General features: G+C 63.4%; 1 protein-coding gene across 1 annotated transcript; it reads left to right on the top strand.

The window, feature by feature from the left end:
• Positions 1–1,273: 1,273 nt before the first annotated feature.
• On the top strand, positions 1,274–21,771 carry EHD3 (EH domain containing 3). Its single transcript, XM_055119738.1, has 6 exons — positions 1,274–1,821; positions 9,284–9,460; positions 12,454–12,551; positions 18,842–19,254; positions 19,737–19,901; positions 21,101–21,771. The coding sequence occupies exons 1-6, from the start codon at positions 1,595–1,597 to the stop codon at positions 21,626–21,628; spliced, it is 1,608 nt and encodes a 535-aa protein (XP_054975713.1). The 5' UTR covers positions 1,274–1,594; the 3' UTR covers positions 21,629–21,771.
• The last annotated feature ends 48 nt before the right edge of the window (positions 21,772–21,819 follow it).

Below are 21,819 nucleotides of genomic sequence, written 5' to 3'. Positions count from 1 at the left end.
CACAGTCCCAGCCGAGGGGTCCCTCCTCTGGGGAAGGGTGCCCTGGCCAAGCTGACACCCTCCTCCGTGTCTGCGGCTCCGACGGGTGTTACGACAAAGCTGACAGGCTGTAGTTTGCGGTACTGGGTGGGAATTCTCTGCAGAGAGTGTGTCTCTCTTTGCCTACGTGGGAGCGAGACTCAGAAGAGATCGTGGACTATTTCAGGGAGCTGCAGAGAGCGGGCAGTGGGGGGGGGGGAGTGCTGGCCTGGGGGGCCTGGCCTCAGCTCCCCCCTCTGCTGAACACTTAGTTAAGGCCCACAGAGGCAGGTGGCGGGTCCCGTCGCTCCTTGCCCCCTGGCTGATTCCTGCTCAGGAAAGCCCTTGGCGCTTGGCCTCTGCCCTCGGTGCCACCCTCCCGATCCCCGTCGTCACCCCCTCACCAGCCCCTGCTGCCAGGATGCCGGGCCCCACACTCCTGGCGTCTTGGGCTTTCTCAGGGCAGTCCCTGCTCACCACACTCACCAGCTCTCTGAACCCTTCTGCCAAGGGGAGCGACGCAAAGACTCCGCGCCTGGCGGCGCCCTCCCTGCCGCCCTCCTCGCCGCGTCCCTCCGATGGGTCCTTCCAGCGGCCTCTGCCAAGCCCCAGGAAGGGAGCCGCTCCAGGCACGCCTCTTGGCCAACGACTTTGTGCGGTCACCGCAGTTATGGGTAGCCCTTAGTGCTCGGTACTGGTGTGAGATAGTGGAGGCGGGCTTGTTTCTTTCATTCATTCATTCATTCATTCATTCATTCATTGGGCCAAATGAATGAATGAGCCGTAACAAGTCAAAGATCCGGTTGTAACAGTGTCAATTGATGGTGCCCGATCCAGGACTCTCCTTACACCTTAACTAGAGTACAGTCCCCCCACCCCCCGCCAACACACACACACCCGCGCCGCGCCCCCCCCACCCCCCACCTGCCCACTTTCTGAGCTTCGGGTTAGGACTCAGTCACTCCAGGAAAAAGCCCTTGCAAACAATCGCGGGGAGGGCCGCGATTCTCCGCAGCCCCGTCACCCCGAACCTGGCGGGGCGCGCCGCTGTGCCCCGCCCCGAGCTGACCCCGGGGCGGCCCCGGCCGCGGGAGGGTCGGGGCGCGCGCCTGCCCACAAACATGGCGGCGCCCAGGGCGGCTTCCCCCGCCGCGCCCGCGGGCCGCCGTGCCCGCACCCGGGGACTTCCTCCGCCCGCCGCTTCCTGCACCTCGAGCATTTAAGCCCGCACCCGCGGCCGCGCGCCCGGGGCCGCAGAGCCGGCGCTGCGCTCGCGGGGCCTCGTCTCCGCGCCCAGCCTCCTCCCGGGGGGCCTCCGGACCCGGCGCGGACACGCCCGATCGCGGCCCCGCGACGTGGGGGCGGTCGCCGCGGCAGGTGTGAGCGCGGGGGTGTCCAGCCCGCGACCCCCCCACCCATCGCCCGGAGGAGACCCGGGGCCGGGTGCGACCCCCCGGAGCGCGCCTTTCCCCCCCAGCTCCCCGCGCGGGACCCCCGGGCCGTGATGCGGCCGCGCCCCGCACGCGCGTGAAGCGGCGCCCGGCGCGCGGGGCCCCGCGCCCCCTCGGCGGCGGCGATGTTCAGCTGGCTGGGCTCCGACGACCGCCGCAGGAAGGACCCCGAGGTCTTCCAGACCGTGAGCGACGGGCTCCGAAAGCTCTACAAGACCAAGCTGCTGCCGCTCGAGGAGCACTACCGCTTCCACGAGTTCCACTCGCCCGCGCTGGAGGATGCGGATTTCGACAACAAGCCCATGGTCCTGCTGGTGGGCCAGTACAGCACGGGGAAGACCACCTTCATCAGGTGAGCCGGCCCCGCGCCCGCCCGGACGCGCTCTCCCTCCCCCCCTCTTCACCTGCGAGCACTGTGAGCCCTGTCGGTGCGGGGAGGGGGTTTCCCCCATCCCCACCCCCACCGGTTCCTCTCCTGCCTGTTGGTGCACAGTTGGGGGGCTCAACTTCAGGGTAGGGAGGGTGCGACAAAGCGGCCGAGTGCTTGTGCTGCTTGACTCTGGGACACACCCTTTGGTGCTCGCTTGTCCCTTGCCGTGAAGGGCTCGGCCACTCCCTAGGGAGGAGGTGGGCTGTGGGCTTGGTGGCCCCAAGCCTGGCAGTGCCCCTCGTCCCCTTCTTCTCCGTTAGCTCTTGTGGGCAGACCCCCGTGGTAGCCCCTGGGGACGGGTCAGAGACGCCGTATCTGGAGCAGGCAGCTCCCTTCTTTCCCCTTGTTCTGGGGGGGGGTGGGGGGGGTTGCATGTTTGTTTTGTTTCGTGGGGCTAAAGGCTCCGTGTCCTTTCGCGGTGGCCAGCACTGGTGGTTTCCTCCTCCTCCGGTCCCTTAGCGTGGCAGGTGCCAGAGCCGAGACAGGCTAGATGGGTGTCTCGAAGCTGTGCAGGTCACTCACTGGGTGGAGGCCGGCCGGCTGGCTGGGATGCAGGACCGGGATGCTGGGCCGGAGAGGCCTGGCCACATGCCTGTGCCTTGGAGCGTGAGTCATCGCGCCCTGGGTGACAGAAGCCTTCGGCTGGAGGGAGGCTCAGGATGTCAGCCCCTCTCTCCTGCGTGCGCAGAGGCGAACACACGGTACCCCAGAGCGAGGAGACGCCTTCTCCCCCAAGTCTCCGCCTGCCGTAGGTCCTTTGGCCTTGTTGGGTGCCCGGGGCCTCTGGGTGGCGTCGAGGGGAGCTGCAGCCCTCGGCCCCCCTGCCCCCTGGCCGCCCCCCTTCCCCCAGAGCTGCTCAGCTCCCGCGGGAAGTTTCAGCCTTTCTCCTGGCTCAGACCCCCGGGTGAGGGGAGAGCGGAGAGCGGGGCTGGCGACTGAAGGTCTAGGTGGACATCTGGTGTCCGGGAGCGGCCAGCACCTGCCTTCTGCGGGCACCGGGCTACCGTGTCGTGTCTGGACAGAGCTCCCCCCTGTCCTTGTGGGTGAAGAGCTCAGCAGTTTTGGGACTGCAGGACTTCGGGAGGGAGGGGAGGGGAGGTAGGCCTGTTGGCTCAGGCTCGGATTGCCGTATCGTCATGTTGTCAGGACGGCAGGGCCTCTTGGCGCCGCGTCTAGCTTAACTGCTTCTTAGCTTAACCCCTCCTGGAAAAAAAGAAAAGAACGAACGAAAAAATGCCCATTCATTCTGCATTTGCTTATTATCTCGGGGTCCCAGAGTTTCCTCGGACGTCTGGGTGAAGGCTCTGAGCTAATCCGTCTCTCTTGTTTTATTGGACTCATGTTGCCCGCAAAGGCCTTCTAACCCGCCCGACGTCGGCAAGGGGCTTCTTTGGGACGGCAGAAACCTCCCGACCCGGCTCCGCCTTGGGCACGAGCAGGCCCTTTGCTCGCCGGCCCCACACGTACCCTGGCGCCTCTTGTAGGGCGTCCTTCGGAGCGGAGAGGCTCAGCTCCCCGGGGGGGGGGACCTTCCAGGCTCTCACTCAGCCCAGGAGGGTCTCTGTGGCCCGGGAACAAGCGCCCAAGCAGGCAGGTTCAGACGCCTCCCGGCAGAGCCGCTGCCCTGCGTGTCCTGGGAGCTCACAGGATCTAAAATAGAGGCAGAGCCTTGCCGCCCCAGATTATCCCTTATCAGCAGGCGACAGGAAGCCGGGGAGAAACAGATCCCTGCGCCCTCTCATCCCCCAAGCGTGAGCCATCTCCCCTGGGCGAGAGGCACCCGACAGGGCCAGAGGGGCTGGGGGGAACCCTGAGCACAAAATGACACATTTCCATGATTCCGCACTAGCTGCTCCCGACTGCCCCCTCTGCGACCACCCACCAGCCATCATATTTTTTTTTCCAATTTGGAAAATGCAAACCAGAAATCAATTTAAAGAAGAAAATAAAAATCCCCCCGTCCCCCATGCCCGCAGCTCATGAGACACCACCCCAGGTATCACAGATGTTGATCTTCCTGGTGCTTTTGGCCCATTGGTGACACGGCTGCGCCCGTGCCCAAGGTAGCCCGCGTGCCGATGGCGTTTACTAGCAGCTCCAGTTAGTTACTCGAAGGACCTCCGTCAGCCTCCGTCCCGAAGGCCGAGAGCCCCGCCCATTGCTCATCCAGCCTATGGCACGTCTTAGGGTGCTGATGCTTTTCTAGAACTTTCTGGTTTTGTGTCTGTGAGTATCCCTCGAGCATCTTTGCCCCCGTTTCCCTACACACCGTCCTGTTCTCGCAGACGCCCAGAAATGCACACGCTACGCCAAAGGTCGTCTTATTTTTCATTTTTTAACATTTTTTATTCTTCGTGTTGAATTTCTCTCTCTCTCCCTCCCTCTCTCCACCCCCTCTCTATCTTCTTTCTTTCTTTCTTTCTTTCTTTCTTTCTTTCTTTCTTTCTTTCTTTCTTTCTTTCTTTCTTTCTTTCTTTCTTTCTTTCTTTCTTTCTTTCTTTCTTTCTTTCTTTCTTTCGTTTTTGAACCAGATGGCATTCTCGGGACTTACTCCTGGCTCTGTGCTCAGGAATCACTCCTGGTTTGGGGGACCATGCAGGGTACCTGGGATCTCTCTGGTCCAAGGGTTGCCTTTCAGAAGGGCTTTAACCAAGTCAGGCTAAGAAGCTTCCTGTCTGGGGGGCCCGGGTTGGGGGGGGGTCTGCCCTTTGTGGGGGCTGTCTGCCTCCCTGGTCCCTGCTTCCTGCCATGAGGCAGATCCTCTCCCCCTGGCCGCCCCCCGGCACCCCCCGGCCTGAACCTGCGGGGCGCTTTCCCTCGGGAACAGAGGCTGACCCCTTCATTCCGCAGCCCTTGGCTCTCTGCCTCCTTGGTCTCCGCGCCCTCCCGGGCCACGGGCGCGTTTCAGGAAGAACACGCAGAAAAGGACATTCTTCTCATCACGAATTAATGCGCTATGATCCCTGCCTGAAATAACTTCCCTGGCCTGGAGCCCAGCCGCCCTGAATAATAAAATAAACTGAGTGGGCCGGTGGCTGCCCCCCGGCATGGCTGCCGCGGACGAGGACAGTGGCCCTGTCTTCTTCGGGCCTGGCACGGCCTCCTGGCCTGGCCGGCGGGTGCCGGGTGCCTGCAGGTGGCCAAGGAGCCCCTCTGGGCCGAGAGGCAGGGGAGGGCTTGGCGGTGGGGCTTGGGGCGGCTGCAGCTTAGCCGACCCCCCCCCCCCCCCGTGCCCTCGGAGGGGCTGGGCGGGCTCTGGGCCGGGGCTGGTCTCTGACCTGGGGGTGTGTGGTGAGCTTGTCGGGGCGCGTGGCGCTTCCCAGCCGCCTTCTCTGCCTCCTGGCTTCCTCCTCCTCCCTTGTGGTGACAGAGTATTTGCCTGTGGCTGCAGGGGCGGCCACCCGGGGCCATCCACTGTCCACGCTTCGTCCCTGGCATGCCCCCGGGGGCTCCCCACCCAGGAAGGGGCTCTCGGGAACTCCCCCCAGAGCAGTATTTCCCGGGGCGGGGGTGTGGGAAGAGGGTCAACCTTGTGAGCCACTCACAAGGGGAGCAGGGGTGTAGGGGAGGGTCAGGGGAGAGTGTGGCCCCCGGGGTCAGCGTCCCAGCCTCCGCTATGAGCTCTCCCATCTGTTCCTCCGCTTGTGGCTGTCGGGTGCCTGAAGGGCCACCTGAAAGCCCGGTGCGGCCGGTGGGGTCAATGCCGTCGTGGGAACCCCACTTGGACCCCGGGCTCAGAGAGACAGTGATGTGCTGTCTGGGGTGCCCGCCTGGCCTGGGCCTGGGCGCGTGGGGGAGGGAGACACATGAGCATCAGGCGGCGGTGGGGTGGGGGGTCTCCTCGGGCTTGGGGAAGGTGGGAAGGGCATGGGGGAGGGGAGCGGGCGGGTGGAGCCCTGCGTCTCAGGCTCGCGCCCGCTTGAGTCTTCCCTGGAGCGGGGCTCAGGGTCAGCTCAGTCCTCCCGGGGACCCTGGGCGCATCCTCCAGCCACTGGTTGGCCCATTCCATACAGCAGGTAGGGCTGTGGGCGGGGCCACGCTGCCAGGGCCATCGGAGCAGACATTCCTGTGGCAGGATTGTCCCTGTCCCTTGGCCCCAGGTCCCTCTGCCCCTCGCCCTGGGTGCTTCCCGGGGCGGATCGGCCTGGCTGGGGCCGAGAAACGTGTCAGTGACAGCCCGGGTGCAGCCCTAAGGCGCCTTCCCTTCCCCTGGGTGCTGAGGCCACCGACAGCCACCCTTGTAGGGCGCCAACTAAGCGGGACGCGGCGCCGGAGGGAGATGTTGTGAAATGGTCAGAAACCATGCTGGTGGGAAAACACAGAGTTGCCCTGCGCGTCCTCCTTCCTCCTTGGGGCGCCATTCTGATTTGTTTGCCCGGGATGGCAGGGGACCAGGGGTGCACCCGAACCCTCTCTGCCCTCGGGGCCCTGCCACGTTTCCCCGTGACCCTGAACTGGGGCCACCTGTGGCTCAACGCCACCCCACGGGCAGGAAGTATGTGGCCGCAGGCCTGGACAGTGCCTCAGCCACCTACTCCCCTCGCATTCCTGGGGGCGCCCACTCTGGCCAGGGGGGCTCCACGGGCTTGGAGAAGGCTGGGTGAGGTGAATGAACCGGACTTGGGGTCTGCTGGGGTCAGCTCTGCGCCGGGCAGCTCTGGCACCTGCGCCTTCCCTTGCAGGGCGGCAGGGGAGCTCTGGGCCCTTCCTGGACACAGTGAGGCCCTGCACGGGGTCTTGGGGCTCTACGATGCCCCCCAACATCCCTGAGTGCTTACCCAGCCCCACTGTGTCCAGCACTTGCCCGTGGCTTCATGGGCCTGAGGTTCCACAGCCCACCCGTGCTCGGCTGGTTCCTGTCACGTGGGGTTAGCCCCGTGCAGGGGCATGGCCACTCGGGCTGGGCGTGTGGGCAGCCCCCGGTGCCGTGGGCACAGGGCCTCTCCCGAGGACCCGTCCCTGCCGCTGGTCCCTGTTCAGGCCAGGCAGGCATCCTTGGGTTGTTTCTTCCCACCCCGATGTCTGCTGTCCCGGGGGCCTCGTGGCACCCCACCGCCGCCTCACCAAGCCTGTCACCTAGGGGCAGGTGCCAAGACAGGCTCTGGTCACCGAGGAGCCGGCTTCTCGGGCAGTCAGGCCCTGCAGCTCCGGAGGCCAGGCCTGTCCCCTCGGGGCCAGCGGGTTCTGCATGCTGCCCCCGCTCTGCTTAGCGCTAAAGGCGCCAGGCCGGGGTGGACGGGCGGGCCGGGTCCTGGCTTATGCCGCCGAAGCCCAACATCTCCCTCGAGACCCGGCTGGCCCCCCCCTCTTGGCTCCTGAGGTGACAGGTGCCAGCTGGGCCCCGCGGGTGGAGTTGGAGGCCAAGGAGGGGGTGGGTGCCACCAGGGGTCTCAGGCCTGCAGTACCCCGGGTGGAGAGGCATGACCTTCTCCCACCCTTCACCGCCCCCTGCTCCGAGGGCCTGAGAAAGGGGCTCCCAGCCCCGCAGAGGAGGGGGTCGAAGGACGCAGCCCTGCAGATCGGCTCTGCTCCCCCGGGGCCCAGGTGGAGGCTGGACGCTCGCTGGGTTTCCTCCAGCCCGTCCGCATCTCGCTTGCTCCTTCCGGAAGTGCTGAGCCGTGCGTTGTCTGCTGCGGGTGCCAAGGAGGGTTGCCAAGGGCTTCCTCCCCCCCGGGGGCAGGGAGGAGCCGCTGCCCCGGGCGCTGCAGCAGGGGACAGGTTCCGGCTGCTTGGGCTGCCCGTGCCCCTCTCCCTCCAGGGACCTGGGTGCGAGGCAGAGTTTCCTTCCAGCACGACCATCTCGGAAGCTGATAGTTGGGCTTAGAAGGGACGGAGAAACCGCAGCCTCTGCACGCTGGAGTTTGGGCGACGCCTCCTGCTCCCCATGTGCCTTCCCAGGCCCCCCCAGAGAGGCGGGGGGGGGGTGGGGGCAGGCGTGGCTGGAACTGGTGTCTCTAACCCGGAGACTGGGAGCCCCGGGGAGGGGAGGGGAGGGGAGGGGAGGGTCTCCGTTAAGCCTCCTTGGCCTGGGTTCTCCTCAGAGCACATCTGACCCACGCCTTCACGCCCTTTCTCCAAGTCCCTGAGCGGACTCCAGGCGCCCTTGACAGCCCTAAGCACCGACGCCTTGCGGAGCCTGTGTTTGACCCCTGGGACACGAGAAGTCACACGCTGAAGTGCCAGTGCCGTCTGCTCGGGCCCGCAGGCCGGGGAAGTCCGGTTCCGCTCTGGCCTGCTGGGCTTGGAGACGCCCGTGCAGCCCCTCTCTGCCCGCTTCCTGTGGGAGGCATTTCTGGCTCTCAGTCCTGACTTCCCTGAGGGGCAGGGGGGTCCTGAGAAGGACCAGACTGAGCACTACGGGACCCGGACGGGGGCGAGGGAGTGACAGACCCCATCAGCCAGGGCCAAGCTGAGCGCCGGGAGCTTCTGGGGGCCCTTCCCGGCTGAGCCTCCAGCCCGGCTTCTCTCCTGAAGGCCCCTGGCTGGGTTCCCTCTGAGCTGGAGTGTGGGGCCCCAGGTTTAGGGGTTCTCCAGCAGGGGCTGGGGGCTCGTCCCCAGGCTTGTGTTTTTGGAGCCACACCTAGCGATGCTCTGGGGTTTCTTCTGCCTCTGAGCTCAGGAATCATTCCTGGCGGTGCTCCTGGGACCACAGAGGATGCCAGGTCAGCCGCATGCAAATCTGGTGCCCTGCCCACGGGACTGTCTCTCCACCCCACCCGCCCGTCACTCCTCCTTCCTGGCTTTGGCCTGCGCCCTGCGGGTTGCTGTCTGGCCAGTGCCAGCCCAGGTGCTCTCTGGTGCTTCCTGTTAGCTTGTTCCTGCCCCTGCTTTATTCTGCTCCAACGTTACTTGTCCTTTTACCGGTGTGTGTAGGAGAGGGTGTATTATCACACCCAGTGGTACTCAGGACTCACTCTGGGATCGCTCCTGGCAGAGCTCAGGGTGCTGGGGGTTCAAACTAGGTCAGCTGCGTGCAAGGCAAGCACCTTTGCTGCTACTCCATCTTCCCAGCCTTGTCCTCCTCCCCCACGCCCTCACGCAGAGAAGAAAAAAGATAAAGAAAAAAAGATACGTTTGCTCTTTGGTGATGCGTTTGGTTTTGGTGTATGGCCCACGTTTGGTGGTGCTCAGAGGCTATTCCTGGCTTGGTACTCCTGGTTTGGTGCTCAGGTGTCCCTCCCGGAAGTGCTCAAGGTGCTGGGGATAGAACTCAGGCACCCCGTTTGGAAAGCGTGCACTCAGCCACCCTCCCTCCCGACTCCCCCTGGGGTCGAGCAGTGACCCCTCCGCCACCCACCTCTGCACCTGCTCTGGCCGTGCTGTCACTGGCCTGCTGGGAGCGGGGCGGGGCCGCCTCTGCAGCGTGGCCGTCTCCCCTCGCCAGGTACCTGCTGGAACAGGACTTCCCAGGCATGCGCATCGGGCCGGAGCCCACCACAGACTCCTTCATTGCGGTGATGCAGGGGGACGTGGAGGGCATCGTCCCCGGCAATGCCCTGGTCGTGGACCCTAAGAAGCCCTTCCGGAAGCTCAACGCCTTCGGCAATGCCTTTCTGAACAGGTGAGTGTGGGTGGGCACGCTGGCCTGGCCAGGGGCCGCCCCGCTGGCCGGAAGCTGGAACCGGTCAGTTCTGACGAGGGAGACCCGAGCTGCCGCTGGCGGGCAGACGACCAGCCACACGGAACAGTCACGCCCCCTAATCTGCCCCCTTCCCTAGCGGCAGGGATGCGTGTAGTTCCCCTGCCGTCGCCTGGATTCTGCAGGTTGCTTTACTGGGGGGAAGGAGGGATTGAGGCGTCCAGGGTTTAGGCACTGAGGCCCCAAAGGCCACCTCTGACTTCCCTGTCGACTGACCATGTGACCTTGGACAGGTCACCCTCCCGTGTGGCCTAAAGGACCCCAGGTCACCTTGATTGATGACTTGAGTGAAGGGTGAGAGGACAGGAAATACAGGCCAAGACCAGAGCAGCCACCAGTCAAGTGTGAGGCCCTGGGTTTGATGCCAGAGTCACATACAAAACGCTTTTTTTTTTTTTTTTTTTTGCTTTTTGGGTCACACCCAGCGATGCTCAGGGGTTACTCCTGGCTTTGCACTCAGGAATTGCTCCTGGCAGTGCTTGGGGGACCATATGGGATGCCAGGGATCGAACCTGGGTCAGCTGCGTGCAAGGCAAACGCTCTACCAGCCGTGCTATCGCTCCGGCCCCCAAAACGCACTTTTTTTTTTTAATTGAGAAAGAGCTAAGTTCAGTCAGACAGCTTGGCAGATGGATCTGGGCCTTCCCACTGCTCCTCTGTTGAATGCAGGTGCAGGCCAGCCTCACCGTGCCCGTACGTGAGTGGTACTGAGCCTTGTCTCTCTTCTTCCTTTCGGAGGAGGCCTCTCGAATGAAGGTTAAATACTCAGGTTAGATACCCAGAGTAATAAAGGTTATATAATAAGGGTTTATTAATAAATAGGAAGGGTTTATTAATAAAAGTTAATAAAGGTTTATTAATAAAGGTTAATAAAGTAATAACATTAAATAAAGGTTAAACACTCCGAGTAATAAAGGTTAAATTTTTTTTTCTTTTTTTTAAAGGTTAAATATTTGACTTCAGACACCTGTGGGTTGAAATTCTACTGGGTGGCTCCATGGATGTTTGTGCCTCACTTTCCCCTTCTGTGAAATGGGTGGATAGCATTGCTTTCATCCAGTGCCCTGTGGGGAAGGAGAGAGCTTATGAGCCGCAGACTTGAGTGCCCGGGCCCGCCAAGGAGTGTCAGGCTGTGGGTTTATGAGTTGGCATGTTTCATTTGGGGCGCCCCCCCCCGCTGTCCTCGGTGAGGGGTCAAGGCCCTGTGGCCTGTGATAACTCGGGGCAGAGAACAGGAATGGGGCAGACTAAGTGAACCACACGGGGAGTGGCCTGTGGGCGGGGAGTCCCCAATGGCGCCGTGTGCCCGGGGGTCTCAGGAAACGGGCCTGCAGAGAGGGAGGCCTCAGGAAATGGGTGCAGACAAGAGAACCCAAGATTAGCTGAGGGGGTGGGCGGGCTGTCTTGCATCCTCTGGCCGGAGGCCTGAAGGTGCGGGCGGGACAGGGGTGAGGGGCAGAGGGAGAGAGCATGGAGAGCGTGAGTCAGCAGGAGGCAGACGGACGCCAGGGGCCTAGGAGAATGCAGGGGGCGACCTCGATGTCGGGACGCACGTTTTCAAGGGAGCCGCGTCAGCTCGGGCGCCTTCGCCCACCTGGGGGCTCTCGATGAGGCCCTTCCAGGTGACGGAGGAGAATCCCAGGGCTCACCGGGAGAACCGAGGTGGGGCCAAGCCCTCTGCGAAGTCCCTGTGTCAGGACGACAGTAAGAGCACGCGGGGTGCCCCGTCCCTGCGGAGAGGCTGCGAGGAGAGTGGCGACGTCCTCAGCGCGGCTGCCAGGGCGTTCCTGGGGCATTTCGCCCGGCCTCGCTCGCCAGCTCTATTTTCGAGCCTCTCAGAGGCCGGAGGTGTGTGTGAGGCGTGGGGGCGCTGGTCTGTGCCCGGTCAAACGCCTTCTCCTTCCCGTCATCTTCCTCTCCCCTGATGACAGACAGCCCAGCCCGCCCGAGCTCTGCTTTACCTGCAGATACCACGGAAAGCCGGTCTCAGGCTGGCAAGGAGAGCGACGGAGCGCGTGGCCCCTGCCCTTGGCTCCCAGGCCGGGGTTCGGCTGTGTGTGTGTGTGGGGGGGGGTCATTGAGCTGCACAGGGAGGGGCCCCTGCGGCCCCTGATGTCGCGGAGGCTGTGGCTGTGGGGCTTAGGGAGCATCGGGGTGTTGAAGTTTCCGGAAGAGAAGGACGGTCCCACGGAGGTGACCCTGCCCGGCCTGCGCCCAGGTTGTCCAGGAGACCCTGCGCTGTCTAACGAGTCCCTGGATCCCTCCCAGCCTCGCAGGGACAAAAGTTGCGTTCCTTTTAAGCAGACAGCTGCCCTACTGGCCTGGGCTCTGGGCAGTGGGCCCCAGCCTCCGCAGCAGCCACTGGCCCAGGCTGCGCCCCCTGGCTGGTTGTACTGCAGAGTACTTCCCACCTCTGTAGGGCGAACCCTCCCTTCCTCGAGGGGGGTCGGATCTGGCCTCAGAACCAGCTCCAGCCTCGTCCTCTCTGACCCAGCCACCTCTGTGCGTGCTGATTCTCGCCCTTCCTCCCGTTTTTACAGTCGGCACAAATCGGAACCTCAGACCTAACCCGAACCCCTATTCCCACGTAACCCCTAACCCTTGACCCTGTCGAATATTTAGAGCCATATCTGTATTTCCGGGTGGTGTGGCCCTTTCCTCAAAGCTAGATGCAGGGAGGGCCCCCTCCTCCAGGAAGCCAGGCCTGGGAGTTCTTCACTCGGGTCTCCTGAGCCCGTCACCTGGCCTCCCCTCCTGGTGGTCCCCCTGCCCCTCCTCCTGTGGCCGCTTGCTCCCAGGGGTCAAGTCAGGATACCTCGGTCAGTGACCCCGCCGCGGGGGCTCACGAGCGCGGAACTGGGCCCCCCGGGGGTCTCCTCCGCGTGAGGACACCGCGTGCCTGCCTCTCCCCGCAGGTTCGTGTGCGCGCAGCTGCCCAACCCCGTGCTGGAGAGCATCAGCGTCATCGACACGCCGGGGATCCTCTCGGGGGAGAAGCAGCGCATCAGCAGGGGTGAGTGTCACGCGCATGCGGGCTCCCGGCCCCGCCCCTGCTGGCGCCTTCCCTGCCCAGGGGGCCCCAGTGCAGACCCTCCACCCGGGCTGGGCCCTGGGTGCTCCCAAGGCCGCTGAGGCCCTTGTCCAGCACGCGGAGAACTGCCCTCCCCACACTGGCCCGGGAGGGCGGTGCCAGCAGGGCGGAGCGCAGCCCACCTCACCTCGCCTCCTCCCAGGGGAGGGGCCTGGGGCCGATTCGGGGGTAGGCAGGTCGCTGTCCTGCCTCCCCGAGTTGAGGAGTCAGAGATTCAGTGGGGGAGCTCTCAGGGCCACCAGCCCCACCCAGCCCCGCCCTATAGCCAGCCGCTCTCCTGCCCCGTCCCTCTGCTCTCCTGCCCGCCTGCCCCTGCCCTCCCCACCAGGATGGCCCCAGGGCGCCGTGGCTGGGGCCGCAGTGCTGGGGCCACGCCAGCTCGCACTCACAGTCCAGCCTCCGGGAGGGCACCTTGGCAAGGGGACTGGGGCAGCGCCCGGGACTTTCCACCAGCCACCAGGTGACCAGCTGCCCCTTGCTCCGACAGACATCCAGGCCCTGCGGCCTGTGGGCGGGTGACAGGACAGAGTCAGTCCCCTCTCTCCTAACTAGTCCTCTCTTCTCAACTGTCCCCTCTCTATCCTAACTAGCCCCTTCTAACCAGTCCCCTCTCTCCTAACTAGTCCCCCTCTTCTAAACTGTCCCCTCTCTATCCTAACTAGTCCCCTCCATCCAGTTCCTTCTCTCCTAACGAGTCCCTCTCTTCTAAACTAGCCCCCTCTCCTAACTAGTTCTTCTAACCAGTTTCTTCTCTTCTAACTAGTCCCTCTCTTCTAAAGTTCCCTCTCTACCCTAACTAGTCCCTTCTATTTCCCTCACTCCTAACTAGTCCCTGTCTTCTAACCAGTTGCGTGTTTCCTAACTAGTCTCTCATCTAACCAGTCCCCTCTCTCCTAACTAGTCACTCTCTTCTCAACCGCCCCTTCTCTATCCTAACTAGTCCCTTCCAACCAGTTCCCTCTCTCCTAACGAGCCCCTCTTCTAAACTACCCTCTCTCCTAACTAGTCCTTCTAACCAGTTCCCTCTTCTAACTAGTTCCTCTCTTCTCAGCTGTCCCCTCTCTATCCTAACAAGTCCTTCTAACCAGTTCCCTCTCTCCTAACAAGTCCCTCTCTTCCAAACTACCCTCTCCAAACTAGTCATTCTAACCAGTCCCCTCTCTCCTAATGAGTCCCTCTCTTCTAAACTTCCTCTCTACCCTAACTAGTCCCTTTTAACTATTTCCCTCACTCCTAACTAGTCTCTCCTAACTAGTCCCTCCATCCTAAGCCGTCCTCTCCTATCTAGTCCCTTCTGACCAGCCCCCTCTGTTCTGACTCGTGCTTCTCTCCTGTCCTCCCTCTCGCCACCCGCCGCCCCCAGGACTTCAGTCTGGCCCGATGGGGATTTGCTGCTCTCCAGTGTCCTGTGTCCCGGCAGGGCAGGGGGGCCGCTGCTTCCCAGTGTGACTCCCCAAAGCCAGTGCAGCTGGCCGTGGTCCGGACAGGGCTGCGGCTTCCAGGGGTTTCCAGGGCGGTGCGCCGAGGCAGAGGGATGGGTCACATTTCTCCCTGAGTCTCTGTCCCCCGTATGACCAGGGGCTCAGGGCCCATTTCATGCCTCATGGCCTTCGGGACGGAAGCCCTGTCCTGCTGAGTCAGAGCCAGCGAGTGCCCCCCTTCCGCTGCGTCCCCCAGCCGGTCGCCCACTGCAGCCCCCGCAACCTTTGTCATCAGGCACCCTTGCGCGGGGCAGCCCCTCGGCCTGGCACCCTGCCCTCGTCAGCTCTGCTGCCACTCCTCAGCCTCCCCTCTGCTTTCTGTGAACCAGGGGGCGGCCTGGGCTCCCTTCCCACGGCCCTTCCTCCCCGCCCACACCAAGCCCCAGAACTCCCCAGCCGCTGACCCTGGCCCCTTCGAGCAATGCATCCCACAGCTGCAGACCGAAACGCCAGCTGCTGTAAAGGCCACGTAGTGGGGGGCTGGAGCCGGGTCCCAGTGCAGCGTGGCTGTGCTCTGGGGCTGTGCTGAGCCCAGGAGGGGGATCATGGGGTGTGTGTTGGGGGGCATCAAAGTGTGCGATGTCAGAGCTGCCAGGACACAGCGCCTCCCCATCCTGCCCCGCAGGCATCTGTACAAGTGCGTGGTTGGTGATTCCACCCTGCACGCATACTGGTTTGGGCTTTGTCCCTGCACACATTCTAGTGCCCGGTTCGTGATTCTGCCCTGCACACGTACTAGTTCATGGTTTGTGGCCCACACCTGCACGCATACTAGTGTGTCGTTTGTGGTTCATATCTGCAATGCATAGTGTGTGGTTTGTGCTTTGTACCTGCACGCATACTAGTGCGTGGCTTGTGGTTCGTACCTGCATGCATACAGTGCGTGATTTGTGGTTGAGCCTCGAAAGCTCCCTGTGGCATATTCAATATGCCAAAAACAGTAACAAGTCTCACAGTGGAGACGTTACTGGTGCCCGCTTGAGTAAATCGATGAACAACGGGACGACAATGCCACAGTGCTACCTGCACAAGTGCTAGTGTATGGTTTGGTTCATACCTGCAGGCATACAGTGCGTGGTTTGTGGGTCATTCCTGCACACATACAGGGTGTGGTTTGTGCTTCCTCTGCCTGCACACCCAATGTGCTCTCGGGGCTTCCCGCGTACATCGTGGTCTGCGGTTCTTCTCCCCGACACAGCCGGCCCAGCAGGCCAGGACCCTCACCTCATTCCTGTAGTGCTTCAGGGTGGACGGGGACCAGGTGGACCCTGAAATCTGCTCCCTGGGTCTTGTGCTAGACCCAGAATTGCATGTCTCTGGGGAACCAGAGAGGCCACCGTGCACAGATCTGCCCAGACCCACTAGGGCTCGGGGGAACCCGGCTATCCTGTTCTGGGCAGCAAACTACTCCCCAGCCCAGGCGTGGGAGGAAGGAGCGGGCAGGTGGAGCCCTCCTGCCAGGTGCGGGGGGTGGACGGGCCTCGCTGGGGGGAAGCTGAGCTCGGGAGGTGGCGGGCAGGAGCTTGCCTCGGGGCGGGCTCGGCCACTGCTGGCCGACACAGGGCAGGGGGGCGATTCCTGGCAGGGACAGGATGCGTCTGGCTCGTTACTGGGAAGGAGCACGGGAGTCCACAGCTCCGGGAAGGGAAACCGGGTCCTCTCGGGAGGATTCCCACCCAGCACCCCCGGGGCGCCCGCGGGGTCAGGAGCTGTTCACCGAATGGAAGGAGCCAGCCTCCCGCCTGCCCAGGAGGAAACACAGCAACCGTGTCTCAAGGGGTGGGCCCTGGGGGGGTCCTGCACCCACGCTAGGTGCTCCAGACAAGCACTGCGTCCCCGCGGGGTAAGGAGCATCCTCAGGGTGAGTGGCCTCGGACATGGGTGGAGACTAGGCCACACCCTTGCCTGCTCCTCCCTGGGAAAGGGCTGCCTGTGTGCATGCTTGCATGCACGTGCGTGCGTGCGTGTGTGTGTGTGTGTGTGTGTGTGTGTGTGAGAGAGAGAGAGAGAGAGAGAGAGAGAAGAGCGCACGCACACATGTGTGTCTCATCTGTCTCATCGCCTCCTTCCCTCTGCCTGGTGTGGCTCAGAAGTGCTTTCTTTCTAGTCCGCTGGCGCTAGGGGCGCAGGCAGGGTCGAAACTGGAGGTGCCGGAGGGTGCCCAGGTCCCTTCAGGTGTCCCTGAGAGCCCGGGCCTTATTGGAGGAGATTCCAGGAAAGGCAGTGCCCACCCCCAGTTCCTGGTTCCAGAACGTTCCACTCAGCCTTCCCGACCTCCTCTTCCTCCCTGACCCCTGACCCCTTAGTGCATCTCCCGAGCCCACCTGCTCCACACTGTCCAGGCTCTCGGAACCATGCCCAGGACCAGCAAGGGCCCAGGGCCTGTCCCGGGGTGCTACTCCCCCAGTGAGGACCGACCTCCACATGGTGTAGACCACCCCCGCCCCCGGCACGAGTCGGGCCCCCTTGTGGAATCGGGAAATCACTGTACAGCCGAGAGCTGAGGCCCACGCCTGCCCGGGGTCCCAGAGAATAGGTGGGGGAGGGAACACGGGCACTGCCCCCTGGAGCCCCAGGCCCAGCAGGTGCCCCGACTCCAGCACCCACAGCCAAGTGTGGAGTGTCGCAGGGGAGCAGGGAGGCGGGCCAGCGCGGCAGAAGTAGATGCGCGATGAGTCGGAGATGTCGGTGCTCACGGCACCTTGGAGAAGGTTCCCAAAGGCGCAGGGGTGTGAAGCCCCGGGAGCTGGCCCTGTCTCGGGCCTCTCGTCCTGCCAGGTGTCTGCATCTGTGGCTCCTCCCAGAGCACTGCAGACTGAGTAGGGAAGCTCGGAGCGCTCCCCCTGCTCTGACCTCTCTGGGCCCAAGCACCAGAAAGGGCAGAGCGCTTGCCTAGGGCCACAGAGCATGGTCACACTTGCGCCAAAGCTAGAGGTGGGCCTGGGCAGCCAGCCATGCTCCGGGGCGGGGGGACCCCTTCGGGGCCCACGCTCAGCCCCCTTACTAGAGTGCGGAGTGCCAGTAGCACCCCGGCAGCACTAGGGGTGCCGCGTCCTCTGCTTCCAGCCCCACCGCGACCCTGCACAGGCTGCGGCCCGAGCCCAGACCCTGAGCTCACAGGTTGCCTGTTGGCAACTCCTGTGACAGGCTGGGTGGGCCACACCCTCCCTGGGAGCACTGACTTTGGCCCGTCTGGTGAGGAGTCGACACCTTCCCTGAATGAGAAGAGGGGGACAGGACCCCCTCCCCCCCACGCAGCCTCCTCGCCTGAGCTGCTGCTCGCGGGTGGGTGGTGGGTCCTGCCCGCCGGGCCTTCCCCCACGGCTGGTCACTGTCTTCCTGGGTGGGGCCCGCGCTGTGGGACCCCGATGCCTGGGGTCCACCTCCTGCCCCCTGCCTCTAGGAGCTGAGTGTCCTGGACCAGTGGCGAAGGCGTCGCTAGCCTGAAGCTTCCCTGCAGGGGGAGGAGCAGCGGGAGCACGGTGGGCAGGAAGCAGAGGGAGGTGCGGGGGAGGGGGCACTCGTCACTGTCAGCTGCGTGTCCTCTCCAGGGGGTCTTAAACATGAGTCACGTCCTGATGTGACCTGAGCCCCGATATGGGGGCCCTGAAGACCCTCCCAGGGACGCGACTGCAAGGCAGGGTCTGACTCCCCTATCCTGGCCTCAGCCCCCCAACCTCGGGAGCTGCTGCTTCTCCCTCCTAAGTGCTGTGGGTGGCAAGGACATAGGGGTCCCCAGGGAGTTGGTTGGTCCAGGAAGCTTCCTAGCTTGGAGCGTAGGGGTGAGCACTGAGGGTGAGCCTCTGGGTGGACATGAGAAATGCACGCTGGAGAGCGGGCGCCAGGGAGGGGCACGGGTGGGCTTGGGATGTGGGCACGGGGAAAGTGGGCAGAGAGAGGACTGGGAGCCAGGCCTGGAGCCCATGTGACTCTGGAAAGGCCCAACACTCAGTCCTCGCCCCAGTGCCACCAAGTATGGGCTGTGTGTACCTGAGCAAGTCGCGTTACCTCTCTGAGCCCTACGCCCACAGCTAGCAGTGCACCCTCTGGTTTATGAAAATAGACTCAGGCGTAAAGCAGGGAGGCTGATGTGCAGTTCCCCCCAAATCTTCCAGCCCAGCCCTCTCTGGGGGCTAAGGAGAGCCTAGATTCGATCTCACTTCTGGGTTCAGTCCCACCTGAAGCAACTCGTGCCAGGAAACCAGGTGAAGGGCCGCGTTCTCCAGAAGAAACCACTCCAGTTTAGAGCTGGGGCTAGGCAGTTGCAGATGACCACCTCCCCCCAAAGAAAGAAGTGCTCTCCTCCCTGACACACTGTCCGTCTGCAAAACTCTCGGGAGCTCCCGTTTCGGGCCAGGTGAAGCTCTGGGTCTGTATTCCAGTGGGTTTGTTTATTCTACCGCAGAGCCCTGGCTGCTAAGGACACGAAGCAAGGCTGGGGCAGCAGGGTGGGGGCGGGGGTGGCATCGAGCGGGGGGGGGGGGGGGTGTGCAGATAATGGCCGTTAGTCAGCATAATAGCATTAACTGAGCAGTTATTATGGGTTTTCATGTCTTGAGCTCCTGGGATTCTGCAGAACAGAAGCTATCATTATTCCCGCTTATAAATGCAAAACTGATTTAAAAAGCATTGGGTGAGCGGCCTGCTGGAAGCCGAGCCGTGGAAGCGAGGAGAGGCTGGGCTGGAGCCCAGTGACTGCCCTGCCCCCGCCCTGACCCTCCCCGTCCGCAGGCTACGACTTCGCGGCCGTGCTGGAGTGGTTTGCCGAGCGCGTGGACCGCATCATCCTGCTCTTCGACGCCCACAAGCTGGACATCTCGGACGAGTTCTCAGAGGTCATCAAGGCGCTCAAGAACCACGAGGACAAGATGCGGGTGGTGCTGAACAAGGCGGACCAGATAGAGACGCAGCAGCTGATGCGCGTGTACGGCGCCCTCATGTGGTCGCTGGGCAAGATCGTCAACACCCCCGAGGTCATCCGCGTCTACATCGGCTCCTTCTGGTCCCACCCGCTGCTCATCCCCGACAACCGCAAGCTCTTCGAGGCCGAGGAGCAGGACCTGTTCAGGGACATCCAGAGCCTGCCGCGCAACGCCGCGCTCCGGAAGCTCAACGACCTCATCAAGAGAGCCAGGCTGGCCAAGGTGAGGCCGCCGGAGCCGGGGGCGGGGGGGGGGGGGAAGGGGGGCCGCCACCTGCCCGCAGGATAATATTCTGGAGCCTTGGGTTAGGGGTCAGCTCTGGCAACTCTGGGATCTGGCGGGGCGGGCAGTTGTGGTCAGCAGGCCGGGTCACTGGTGGCTGACTCAGGCCCATTCCACGCCCTGCCCTGCCCTTTTCACAGCCTTTGAGAGGGTTGGAGGATGGGACGGGATGAAGATTGTCAGAGGCCGGCTTGGGCTTGGGGGGGCCCTGATGCCCCCGTCCCAGGCGGTCAGAACAGTAACCCCATCCTCACCCACACTGGCGTCCCGTTGCTGCCCCGGTGCCCGCAGCCTCTGGGCCGTGTGGGTGCCCGAGCAGCGAGGGGTGATTCAGAAGTCAGCCAGAAGAGGAGGAGGGTGCTGGGCGGAGGAGGAGGCCGGGAGGGAGGGCCTCGAGCTGAGGGTGCCCCGGCCCTGCCCAGGTCCACGCCTACATCATCAGCTCTCTGAAGAAGGAGATGCCCTCGGTGTTCGGGAAGGACAACAAGAAGAAGGAGCTGGTGAACAACCTGGCCGACATCTACGGCCGCATCGAGCGGGAGCACCAGATCTCACCGGGGGACTTCCCCAACCTGAAGAGGATGCAGGTGGGCTAGCGGCGGCCCCGGGGTGCCCTGCGTGGAGAGCCCACCTTATCCCAGGGCTGGGGCCAGTCTGGGCCAACCGTTGTGTCTAAACAGTAGGGCCAGTGCTTGGCCTGCCGCCCTTCCTGCGCTCATTCCAGGACCCCCTGTAGGCATGTGGGGTCTCCCTCAGGCCTGACTTGGATCACCTTGCTCTAATGTCTCCTCTGCCAGGGAGTGACCTGTAGCACACAATGGTAGGGGGCAACTGTAGGACCCCCTTGGGGCATCCGTGCCCCACTTTCATCCGTCTCTCCTCAGTTGGCTCCTGGCCATTGGCTGTCTTATCAACTCTGCTAGCTCATCTTCCAGGGGGCCCTGGGCAAAAGCGGAGCCCACGCGTACCCCCAGATGTGAGCAGCCTGCGAGAGGCATGTGAGTCCCTCTCCGTGCCCCGTCACACTCGCTCCAGTTCCCCAACTCTGCAGTGAGCTCTGGGCACTGTGGTCCCTGAGACAGTCCCCGTGGGGCTGGCCTTGGCCCAGCTCTGTCCCCTGGTGGTCAGAGCCAGGGCAGGACCCCTGCAGAGACTCAGAAGGAGAGGTGCGTTCAGGGTGCCAGGATGGGCACGGAGAGCCCGTCTGGGTGTCGGGGCAGGCCAGGAGAGGGTGCTGTCCCAAAGCCACGTTCCTGCTGTCCCGAGGGCCAGTGTAGGAAAACGCCCCTGCTGAGGTCCGCGTGCTCCCTGGCCAAAGGAACATGGCTTTGGGGTGGACACTGGCCTCTCTGCTGCTTGGGGTGAGTGACCTGGGCCTCCCGTTCCCCTTCCCTGATTGGGGCCGGAACGTGCCCTCCAAAGAGCTCTGGGGAGGGGGGACATCAGTCTTGGGTTCCAGGTGGAACTCATAGGAGAGCAGAGGCCCACGGGACCACCTGGGTAGAACTGGACATTGTGCAGCCAGACTCGGGAGAGAGGGAGCCGTTTACTTCCGGTGTGATGGGAGCGGGACTGAAAGACTCAACCAGCTTGGGCGCAGCCACCAACCGTGCCCCCGTCTCCGGGAAGCACCCGCCTCCGCTGCCCTCACCCCCGCGGGTGTGCGTTGGAAATCAGCTGGGAAGACCCACGCCTTGCTGGAAAGCCGCTCCCCCTCCCCACCCCCTCAGTCCGCTCCTTCGAGGCTCCTCTGACCCGGCTTCTCCCTCCCTCCCCCTCTTCCCAGGACCAGCTGCAGGCGCAGGACTTCAGCAAGTTCCAGCCGCTGAAGGCCAAGCTGCTGGAGGTGGTGGACGACATGCTGGCCCACGACATCGCCCAGCTCATGGTGCTGGTGCGCCAGGAGGAGCTGCAGCGGCCCGTGCAGATGGTGAAGGGCGGCGCCTTCGACGGGACCCTGCAGGGCCCCTTCGGGCACGGCTACGGGGAGGGCGCCGGCGAGGGCATCGACGACGCCGAGTGGGTGGTGGCCCGGGACAAGCCCATGTACGACGAGATCTTCTTCACGCTGTCCCCCGTGGACGGCAAGATCACGGGCGCCAACGCCAAGAAGGAGATGGTGCGCTCCAAGCTGCCCAACAGCGTGCTGGGCAAGATCTGGAAGCTGGCCGACATCGACAAGGATGGCATGCTGGACGACGAGGAGTTCGCGCTGGCCAACCACCTCATCAAGGTCAAGCTCGAGGGCCACGAGCTGCCCAATGAGCTGCCCGCCCACCTCCTGCCCCCGTCCAAGAGGAAAGTTGTCGACTGATGCGGGGTGGGGGGGCTGGAGTACAGAGTGGCAGGAGCTGGGAGAGGCCAACACGCACACTCGCACACACACACGCACACACACACACACATGCACATATGCGCACACACATGCATATGCACACGCACACATGTACACTTTTTCCAAACTGCCCCGCAAAGATGGGTCTTCAGAGCCCCTGATTGCTTTCT

Source organism: Sorex araneus, chromosome X (genome assembly GCF_027595985.1).
Source record: "Sorex araneus isolate mSorAra2 chromosome X, mSorAra2.pri, whole genome shotgun sequence".
Lineage (NCBI taxonomy): Eukaryota > Metazoa > Chordata > Mammalia > Eulipotyphla > Soricidae > Sorex > Sorex araneus.
Note: the sequence above shows the minus strand (reverse complement) of the source record. Positions and strands in the feature narration are given on the sequence as shown.